Genomic DNA, 10,838 nt, shown 5'->3' with positions numbered 1-10,838 from the left:
GGCCGGGCGCGGTGGCTCAAGCCTGTAATCCCAGCACTTTGGGAGGCCGAGACGGGTGGATCGCGAGGTCAGGAGATCGAGACCAACCTAGCTAACACGGCGAAACCCCGTCTCTACTAAAAAATACAAAAAACTAGCCGGGCGAGTTGGCGGGCGCCTGTAGTCCCAGCTACTTGGGAGGCTGAGGCAGGAGAATGGCGTAAACCCGGGAGGCGGAGCTTGCAGTGAGCTGAGATCCAGCCACTGCACTCCAGCCTGGGCAACAGAGCGAGACTCCGTCTCAAAACAAAAAAAACAAAACAAAACAAAAAAAACAAAAAAAAAAAAAACAAACAAAAAAAAAGAAACTAGCGGAAGAAACTTCCCAGGCAGTTTTAAGGCTGCCCCATTGCTGGTCTGTGTTTTTTTGCCTAGGGGCTGATGGGACTTAGAGTTTCTGTGACAGATATGGCTATGGGAAGCATTTGTAAAAGGAGAAAGCGGTGTTTCATGTGTTCTTGGAGTCTGAGGCTGTCATCTAGCTATCAGAGTCCTCGTGATGTTAGGATTGGGTTGTCCAGCCATTCCTCCATTACTCGCTGATAGGATAGAGAAAGCTACAAGTCCTCGCAGGCAGTGGGGCCTCCCAGTGCATTTCCTGTCCTTCTTTCCCTGCAGTGGCTCGTGGGACGTGTAGTTCCTTGGCCACAGCTGGTTGTGGGGCTGGGTATCCGTTCCCTGGGCTCACCCCTTCCTGTGTTCCCACCTCGCTCAGATCCCCAGCCTGAGTCACAGTGTGCTGTCACAGACCAGCTTCAGGGCCGAGTACAAGGCCAGTGGCGGCCCCTCCGTCTTCCAAAAGCCAGTCCGCTTCCAGGTGGACATCAGCTCCTCTGAGGGTCCAGAGCCCTCCCCGCGACGGGACGGCAGTGGAGGCGGCGGCATCTATTCCGTCACCTTCACGCTCATCTCGGGTGAGTCTCACGGCTAGGCTGCCCTCAGCCCAGTGCTGGGACTGTTCACGACAGCTCAGATAGTGTAGGAGCCCAGGAGTGCAGCTGCAAGAGGAGGAGATGGTGTTCAGCTGGGGCCGACTCTCTGTGCTCCTCCTCCCCACACAGACCCCCCCCCCCACAACCCCATCCTCTATTTCCCCAGTCTCATCAGCATTTCCCCGCGTTTACAGTGTAAATAATGAATGCGTGATCTCCTTGAAGCTTCCAAGCAGCCTCTGAGGTGTTAGTAATCACCCATTTTACAGAGGAGAAAACTGAGTCATAGGGAGGTCAATGCGCTTGGCCAGAGTCACACAATACACTGTGGCAGAGCTGCAGCCCAACCCAGGCCTCTCGACTTCAGAGGGAGAGCCCTGCTCTTCCTATCACTTTACAATGGGAGAGCCAAAGGTGAAGAGACAGCACCCTGCTGTCTAATATCAGTCGGCCCAGAGCAGACATCACCAATTGATGGCAGAGCTTATTCCTGCTAAGCTCAGTGACAGCCTCAGGAACTTTCACTCCAGGCAGCCATGACCAGTCGAGACTTGGCACAAGAAAGGAAAACCACCAGAATGCCTTGCTTCCAGTTCTACTTTCTACTTGGTTCCTCAGTCCTGATAGTGAGCGTTGGGATGGGGGGGATATTTCCGATCTCTTTGTCACCAATATTAATATGTCACAGGTGGGAGAGGGGCTTGCCCCAAGGATTTCTAAACCAGGCGGCTATGGAACTGTGGGTGTTCCATCACCAAAACCAATTATGACTTATTTTCTGTCCCCTTAAAGACTAACATGCAGGCTGGGCGCGGTGGCTCACGCCTGTAATCCCATCATTTTGGGAGACTGAGGTGGGCATATCACAAGGTCAGAAGTTCGAGACCAGCCTGGCCAACGTGGTGAAACCTGTCTCTACTAAAAATACCAAAATTAGCCGGGTGTGGTGTGCTGGGCTCCTGTAATCCCAGCTACTCAGGAGGCAGAGGCAGGAGAATCGCTTGAACCCGGGAGGCAGAGGCTGCAGTGAGCCGAGATTGTGCCACTGCACTCTAGCCTGTGTGACAAAGCAAGACTCCGTCCCCCCCCCAAAAAAATACTAATATGCAGACCTTTCTCAATTTTAAGACTTTTTCTGACGCCAGGCATGGTGGTTCACTCCTGTAATCCCAGCACTTTGGGAAGCCAAAGTGGGAGGATCGGTTGAGCCTGGGAGTTCAAGACCAGCCTGGACAACATAATGGAACCTCATCTCTACCTCGCCCCTAAAAAAAAATTATGTATACACATACACACCAAAATAATAATAATAATAAATAGCCAGGCATGGTGGCATGCACCTGTAGTCCCAGCTACTCCAGAGTCTGACATGGGAGGATACCTGATTCCAGGAGGTTGAGGCTGCAGTGAGCCGTGATCATGCCACTGCACTCCAGCGTGAGTGACAGAATGAGACCTTGTCTTAAAAAAAAAAAAAAAAAAAAAAAAGACCTTTCTCCCGATTTTTTTCTTTTTTTTTTTTTGTTGTTGTTGTGTTTTTTTTTTTTTTTTTTGAGACGGAGTCTTGCTCTGTCATCCCCAGGCTGTAGTGCAGGGGTGCGATCTGGGCTCACCTGGCAACCTCCCGCCTCCCTGGGTTCAAGAGATTCCCTGTCTTAGCCTCCAAGTAGCGGGACTACAAGCACGCTCCCCATGCCCAGCTAATTTTGATTTTTAGAGAGACGGTTTTGCACATTGGCCAGGCTGATCTCGAGCCCTGAATGGCCTCCGGAGATCCGCCCACACATCATTCCAAAGTGCTGGGATACAGTGTGAAGCCACCGCGCCCTGGCTCCAACCTTATTTTTCAATACATTCTGGTCCTTCATGGCCTGCAGAACAAACAAGGCAAATAGTATCTATTGAATAGAAACCCAACACCTGTTATTTGAAGTTGAAGGTATGTGAGTTTGACGTGTTCCTTAAATAGCAGGCAACAGACCCATTTTCAAACCCCATGGATTGATGGGCCCCAGCGGAGCTTGGTGGAGGGACTGGGTTCTGCAGGCGGGATGGCCTTCCCGCCCTGGACCCCTCCAGTCAGTTGTTTTCTGCCCGGCCTGTCCTCCAGTCCAGCCGTCCGGTTCAAGCGAGTGGTGGAGACCATCCCCCAGGCACAGCCTCCTGAGCACCATGACCAAGCCCTCTGTGCAGGCCCTGGCAAGGTGGGGGGGCGGGCCCGTGGGTGGTGGGGGCCGGGGTGGCAGGGGCTGTGGGTGGAGGGCCGTGGGTGGCAGGGCTGTGGGTGGGGGGGCCATGGGTGGAGGGGGCCCGTGGGTGGAGGGCCGGGGTGGCAGGGCCGTGGTGGAGGGGGGCCGTGGGGTGGGGGCCATGTGGCGGGGCCGTGGGGTGGAGGGGGCCGTGGGGACAGGGGCGTGGTGGCAGGGGCTGTGGTGTGGGGGCCGTGGGTGGCGGGAAGAGTTTCAGCATGAGCAGGTGCTCTGGGGTTTGGTTTGCAGAGGAGGTCCAGCTAGTGGGCTCCTTCACCATTGTCGTAGCTGAGGTCTCATCTGCTGAGTTGTGAGCAGGTTCCCCGAGAGGCTGGGGCCTGAGGAGGGTCTCCCTAGCAACCTGAGGACTGGCTCCCAGGGGTCCCTAAGAAAACGACAGGCTCTGTGTTGGGCGTCGTGGAACATCCTGCCAGCAGAGGTTCAGGACCTCTGTCCGGGAGGAGGGTTACCCACCGTCCTGGTTTGCTTGGGACTGAAGGGTGTTTCCGGGATGCAGGGCTTTGAGTCTAAACTCAGGACAAATTGGCCACCCTCTTTGCAGGTCTCAGACATCACCTCACTCTGGGGCTAGGGCCGAATGGTCCCTAGCAATCAGAATTCTAAGCTGAGTTCATGAGAATGTGCAAGATCTTGCTCTGGGGGATCCAGCCTTCCCGGGCTCCCAGTCCTGGTCATCAAAGACTCAAATCCTCTAGCTATCAGGGGACAGCAGAGGGTTTGTTGTAAAGGTGTCTTAGTGCATTCAGGCTACTATAAGAAAATACCATACACTGGGCAACTTTCAAACAAAAGAAATTTATTGCTGACAATTCTAGAGGCTGGGAAGTCCAAGATGAAGCTGCTGGCAGCTTTGGTGTCTGGTGAGAGCTGCTTCCTGGGTGACAGACAGCACGTTTGTGCTGTGTCTTCACATAACAGAAGGGGCAAGGGAAGTCTCCGGGGCCTCCTTCCTAAGGACACTAATCCCATTCATGAAGGCCCCACCCTCATGACCTAATCACCTCCCAACTTGACCACCTAATACCATCACCCTGGGGTTGGGTTTTGACACACGAATTTGGGAGGATGCTGTGTTCAGTCCACAGCATGGGGTGCGCTCGCCCAAGCAACCAGAGGTAGCCAGAATTCTCGAGGGAAGAGAGCGCCGGCCCTGGAAATCAGCCCTCATTCCTGAGACCATGGCAGTCCCTCCCCTAGGAACAAGGTCGCGGGGGACACGGTGAAACAGTGTACGGGGCCCCATTGCAGGGCACGTGGACAGCCGTCTGCTCTGAGGGGAGGCAGGCAGCATCAGCCTCACGGGGCCCAGGCCCCTTCCTGAACCCTGGACCCCTGCTGAAGGGAAACAGGGCCCAGTGTTGAGGCCAGGGGCCAGGGCAGCTTTGGCCTTGTCACCAGAAACTGAGTGCCAGGGTCAGGTCTTTGGCTCTGCAGCCATGCTTCTCAACTTGGGGAGCTGGTTTCACCCCGTATGTGTTTCCTTTGGCCGCCATCAACAAACGACACAGCCTTGGGAGCTGAAACAACACAAGTGATGATTATTGTACAGTCCTGGAAGTCAGACGTCCAACCCGGTCTCCGCAGGCTAACACAGGGTGCCTGGAGGGCCATGCTCCCTCCAGGCGGCTCTTGGGCAGAGTCTGTTTCCTTGTGGGTTCCAATTCCTTGATGCCGCCCACACTCCTCTGGTTAAGGCCCCTTCCTCCATCTTCAAAGCCAGTGATGCCATCTATCCCTCTGACCGAACCTAGCTGGGAAAAGGTGACTCAGTGGGACCTGCACAGATCCTCCAAGATAACCCCCACCTCACGGTCCCTAACCTTCCCCGCAGCACAGGGTCTCCCGTGCTCCATTAGGGAACATAGTCACCAGTTCTTGGTACCTGCATGTGGACATCTTCGGAGGGGGCCGCTCTTCAGCCTAGCACAGCCCCCCAGGGACACTGAGCAATGTCTGGGGATGCTTTTCCTCATCTCAACTGGGGAAAGCAGGGGGATGCCAGTGGCCTCTTGTGGGTGGAGGCCAGGGATGCTGCAGAACATCCTATAGTTGACAGAACAGCCCCCCCCCCCCCGACAGCTGGGTCCCAAGTGGCAGCCGTGCTGAGGTGCAGAAACCCTCCTCTCATGGTTGCTAGGGGCAACCGGAAAGCAAATTAGGTCCACTGGACCCGGTTGCCAAGGAAAGCTAGCCTCAGCAACCAGGGGTCTCAAAAGAGGCACACCCTTGAAGATGTAGGACTAACAGGCACCCCGGGGCTCAGCCACCCGTCTCATAAAGGAGAATGGAGTAGGGGGACCAGGCCTCCAAGTCATAGTGGTTGCTATGACAACAAGCCCCCCAGTTTTTGTTTTTTGAGACAGAGTCTCGCTCTGTCACCCAGACTGGAGTGCAGTGGCGCGATCGCAGCTCACTGCAACTTCCACCTCCCAGGTTTCAAGTGATTTTCCCACCTCAGCCTCCCGAGTAGCTGGGATTACAGGCGCCCGCCACCACACCCGGCTCATTTTTGTATTTTTAGTAGAGATGGGGTTTACCATGTTGGCCAGGCTGGTCTCAAACTCCTGACCTCAAATGATCTGCCTGCCTTAGCCTCCCAAAGTACTAGGATTACAGGCGTGAGCCATCGCGCCCAGCCCCCTCAGTCTGTCTTTTTCTTTTTTGGGGGGGGGGACAGAGTCTCGCTCATGGCCCAGGCTAGAGTGCAGTGGTGCGATCTCAGCTCACTGCAAGCTCCGCCTCCCGGGTTCACATCATTCTCCTGCCTCAGGCTCCCGAGTAGCTGGGACTATAGGCACCCGCCACCACACCCTGCTTTTTGTATTTTTAGTAGAGACGGGGTTTCACCGTGTTAGCCAGGATGGTCTTGATCTCCTGACCTTGTGATCCGCCCGTCTCGGCCTCCCAAAGTGCTGGGATTACAGGCGTGAGCCACCGCACCCGGCCCCCTCAGTTTGTCTTAAAAGAAAAACGAGGTCTCTGCCAGGGGACCTCAGGTAACATTCTGGGTCCCATGGAAATTGCTAGAGACCACCCAGCAACCAGTGTTTCCACCACAGTCCCCAAGAGGAGGTGGCCTCAGGACCCAGGAGAGAGTGACCTGAGTCAGGCTGGCCCAGCATGAGGGGCCTGAGATCCCTGCCACCAGGAGGCTCCCTTGAGCCCAGTTCTGTGGAACATTTCTCTCTACCAACCAGGGTAGGAGTCAGGTGGCCCTCTGGCTATGAACTTTGAGCACTGCCCTGGCGAGCTGTTTCTTAACAAACAGTATCAGAACCAGAATCTGAGAGTCTCCTAAAGTCAGGCCCAGCCCAGGTCTCCCTTGGACTAACCTGGCCCCAGGGTTGTGGGGGGCAGAGGGTGCAGCCCCCATCCTAGGGGAGCCAGGCCTTGTCACTTGGGGTGTGTCCTCCGAGTAACCAAGTCTGGAGGCTTCAAAGCCAAGTGGTGGAGGGACTGGGTCTTATTGGGGATTGGAGCTGGAGCCTCGGGGTCCCTGAGACCGACTGATAAGGAGACTCTGCCCCCATCCCCTGGTAATGGGAACCCCCAACCCTGGGCTGTGGAACCCACGAAAAAAACCTCTTCCTCCCTTGCAGATGAGAAAAATGGGGCCCAGACCCGGCCTGCTGGTGCCCCAGCCCGAAGCCTGCAGCCCCCGCCTGGCCGCCCAGACCCAGAGCTGAGCAGCTCTCCCCGCCGAGGCCCCCCCAAGGACAAGAAGCTCCTGGCCACCAATGGGACCCCTCTGCCCTGACCCCAGGGGGCCGGGGAGGGAGGGGACCCCCCACCCCCCTTCCCTGCCCCCCAACTGTGAATCTGTAAATAAGGCCCAAGGAACATGTCGGGAGGGGGGGTGGACACAAAAACCGGCCTTGCCCTGCAGGGATGGGCTCCGCGGGCCGTGCCCAACTGGGGGTTCTAGGGGAACAGGGGCGGGGAGCTGTTTCTATTTTATTTATTGATTAATTTATTATTTTATTTATGGATCAATCTCTCTGCGGGGTGGGGTGGGGGAGGGACGGGAGCTGGTTGGGGTGGCTTAGCAGATCCGGACAGGGCCCTCTGTCCCTGTGTCGTCCCCAACCCCCTCTTCCTGGGCCCCTCCTCCCCTGGTCCTCCCCTTCACAACCTTCTGTACGGATTTGCTCTCCGGAAGGAATTCTGGTTTCGCGTGATCCTGCCTGCGTCCGTGTCTCTGATTCCGCCGGCGGCAAAAAAAAAAAAAAAAAAAGATAATAATAAATAGCCTTGATCAGGGACAGCTGGCTGGCCTTGGCCTCTCGCTTCCTGGGTGCCCAATTACAGGGGCAGGGCCCGAAGGCGGGGACGGGGATGCTGGCTGCCACCAGCCGTTCAGGGGCCCTCCGCGCTGGCACACGGGTCCTCCGGCTCCAGGTCAGTGAGCAGCAGCCCCAGCCGGTTGGAGAGATCCCCTGTGGCTCATCTTGCTGCGTGCGGGGCACTGAGATTGGCCCCATCTTTCCTGCTTCACTGGTGAGGGCGAGGCCCAGGTCAGGGTGGCTGCTACAGCTGGACCGGCAGGGAGATGGGGGAGGCCGGCGAGGGGCTGAGGCTGGGCCACGGTTGAACACACAGGGTGCAGCTCTCCAGGGCGGAGAAGTCAACGGCGAAGAGACCGAAGAGCGCGAACAGCAGCATGGCCACCGCCCACTCGCAGGCCGCAGAGACGCTGCGCAGCGAGCAGGCGTGGAGGACGATCACTGCCCAGGGTCAAGGGCCACACTGCTACCGCGACAGACGGGGAGCCCGGCGAGGTCTCTGTGCCCCCTCGCGCTGCGCGGAGGCCATCTCCGGGTGTCCCCATCCTCAGCTCTCACCTTTCTCCGTAACTCCGATGCTCTCCAGCCCGTCTCGATCTCAAGCTGCTTGCACGCGCTTTCCTTTGCGTGCCCCCCGCCCCCTTGTTACTATTGCATTCCCAATATCCTAAAAAGTTTCCGTCTCCCTTCCCTGACCCAGGGAAGGGCCTGGTTGCCTCCCTACTTGTCCAGGACACCCAGCTGCCGTTGCTCCTCCCTCCAAACACGCAGGGTTTCCTAAATACGCCTCCCTCTCCACCGCCAGCCTCAGACTGTGCTTTGCAACTTTCTCCTGAACATCCACCCGGCTACCCAAGGCCCACAGGCATCTCCTGCTCACTCCCAGAGTCTAATCTCTTCCCTGTAAAATCTGTTTCTCTTTCTGAGTGTCCCTTCCTCCGTGACAACTCCACCATCCACTCATGTGCCCCAGCAGACACTCCCGGCCCCCTCTTCATCCCTCTTGGCCAGCTGGTCACCCCAAGTCTTGTCCTATCTGCCTTACCTGTCTCTCTCCAGCCCTCTCCTCCTGTCTTGCACCTTTCTCTCCTCGTCTGCCCCGTCCCTTCTCTGGCTCTCGCCTTCCACTAGTTTCTTAAGACCTTTTCCTGCTCTGCCAGCCCTGCAGGCTCCAGGCTCCAGCCTAGTAGAGACAGCTCTTGTTTTCTGGAACTTCTCTCACTGGAGCCACTCATCACCTCACCCCTCCCAGACAGTGTATTCCATTCATTCAGGGATTTCTAAGGGGGCTGAGAAGTGGTGGCTCATGCCTACAATCCCAGCCAAGGTGAGAGGCCAAGGTGGGAGGATTGCCTAAGGCTAGGAGTTCAAGACCAGTCTGGGCAACAGAGCAAGACCTGGTCTCTTCTTTTTTTTTTTTTTTTTTTGAGAGGGAGTCCCACTGTGTCCCCCAGGCTGGAGTGCAGTGGCGCGATCTCGGTTCACTGCAAGCTCCGCCTCCCGGGTTCATGCCATTCTCCTGCCTCAGCCTCCCGAGTAGCTGAGACTACAGGTGTCCACCACCACGCCTGGCTAATTTTTTGTATTTTCAGTAGAGACGGGGTTTCACCGTGTTAGCCAGGATGATCTCGAACTCCTGACCTTGTGATCCACCCACCTCGGCCTCCCAAAGTGCTGGGATTACAGGCGTGAGCCACCACGCCCGGCCTGGGACTGTTCTTGGTATATCATTCTTCCAGTATTTACTGGTCACTCACTATATGCCAGGCACAGATCTAAGCACTGTGTGCATATTATCCTATCCACTCACAACCCTGAGGTCAGCCTGTCGTTACCCACATTTGAGGGACGAGGAAACCATTGACACCAAGAAGTAACAGCCCGTGGAAGATTCCCCCAGCTAGCGTGTGGAGGACAGGGCATTCCAACCTGGGCAACGTGACCCCAGAGTCGGCATTCTCGACGACAAAGCCGTAATCCTGTGCAAATGCTGAAGCCCAGAGAAAGGAAGAGACGTCCCCAGTGACACACAGCCAGACAGGGAGACCAATTCCAGTGAAGAACCACCCCCAACCCCTACCCCGGATACAAGGAGGATACTGGCCACAATGAGGATGGTGCAGAAGCTGCAGAGGCCCAGACGGAGTGGCCCGATCCAGGGAGCCCCGGGCTGGGGCAGGCTCTTCAGCCTCCACAGGAGGAGCTGCAGCCAGAAGTAGACGTTACCCAAGATGAAGGCAAGGAAGGCCCCTGCCAAGTGCGTGGGCCGCTGGTTCTTTTCCTGGGAGGAGAAGGGAGGAGTTGGGAGGGAGACTCTGGGAAGGAGGGTAAGGGGCACCAGAGGGCCAGGGCCTTTCACCAACGTAGTAGACAGTGATCGCCAACTTTCCATACCCAGTGATGGGCTTATTAAGCACATCGGCTACTGTCAGCTCCACAAGGGCAGGCGTTTAAATCTGTTGTTCATGCTATAGCCTCAATTCCTAGAACAGTGATTGGCACATAGCAGATGCTCTGTAAATATGAGTGGAATAAATCTTGCATTCTCAAGGCAAGGGACAGATATTTCCCCAAAAAATTGGTCTTGCAGGTGAAAAATTCTTAAATGTTAACAGTTGTATGTGACTTACAGATACACAGCATAATATTCCATTAAAATTTTAAAATACTTAAAATTTTGGCCTGGTATGATGGCTCACATCTGTATTCCCAGCTCTTTGGAACGTGAAGCAGGCGGGTCACTTAGAATTCAGGAGTTTGAGACCCACCTGGGCAACATGGCAAAATCTTGTCTCTACAAAAAATACAAATATTGCCAGGCGCGGTGGCTCACGCCTGTAATCTCAGCACTTTGGGAGGCCAAGGCGGGTAGATTACTTGAGGTCAGGAGTTCGAGCCCAGCCTGGCCAACATGGTGAAACCCCATCTCTACTAAAAATACAAAAAATTAGCCAGGCGTGGTGGCAGGCACCTATAATCCCAGCTACTCAGGAGGCTGAGGCAGGAGAATCGCTTGAACCCAGGAGGCAGAGGTTGCAGCGAGCCAAGATCGTACCATTGCACTCCAGCCTGGGCAACAAGAGCGAGACTCCATCTCAAGAAAAAAAAAAAAAATACAAATATTAGCTGGGCATGGTGGCTCAGGCCTGTAATCCCAGCTACTCAGGAGGCTGAGGCTGGAGGATTACTTGAGCCCAGGAAGCAGAGGTTGTAGCGATCTGAGATGGCACCATCGCATTCCAGCCTGGGCAACAGAGCAAGATTCCATCTCAAAAATAAACAAATAATAAATAAATAAAATAAATACTTAAAAT

The 10,838-nt window shown here is 55.5% G+C and overlaps 2 protein-coding genes across 2 annotated transcripts in view; one reads left to right on the top strand and one right to left on the bottom strand.

Annotated features, from left to right (window-relative positions):
* BRSK1 (BR serine/threonine kinase 1) overlaps positions 1 to 7,475 on the top strand; it is a 30,142-nt gene extending 22,667 nt beyond the window's left edge. The window contains 4 exon segments of the mRNA XM_017892524.1: positions 677 to 957; positions 3,082 to 3,130; positions 3,132 to 3,170; positions 6,837 to 7,475. Coding sequence (XP_017748013.1) covers positions 677 to 957; positions 3,082 to 3,130; positions 3,132 to 3,170; positions 6,837 to 6,998 — 531 coding nt within the window. The 3' untranslated portion in view covers positions 6,999 to 7,475.
* A 132-nt stretch (positions 7,476 to 7,607) lies between these two features.
* The window catches only part of TMEM150B (transmembrane protein 150B), a 7,713-nt gene continuing 4,482 nt past the window's right edge, over positions 7,608 to 10,838 (bottom strand). Inside the window, exons 3-4 of the mRNA XM_017892523.1 lie at positions 9,625 to 9,946; positions 7,608 to 7,965 (exon numbers count right to left, since the gene is read on the bottom strand). Of these exons, the coding sequence (XP_017748012.1) occupies positions 7,769 to 7,965; positions 9,625 to 9,946 (519 nt within the window). The 3' untranslated portion in view covers positions 7,608 to 7,768. The remainder of the gene's footprint in view (positions 7,966 to 9,624; positions 9,947 to 10,838) is intronic.

Source organism: Rhinopithecus bieti, unplaced genomic scaffold (assembly GCF_001698545.2).
Source record: "Rhinopithecus bieti isolate Rb0 unplaced genomic scaffold, ASM169854v2 scaffold_22436, whole genome shotgun sequence".
NCBI lineage: Eukaryota > Metazoa > Chordata > Mammalia > Primates > Cercopithecidae > Rhinopithecus > Rhinopithecus bieti.
Note: the sequence above shows the minus strand (reverse complement) of the source record. Positions and strands in the feature narration are given on the sequence as shown.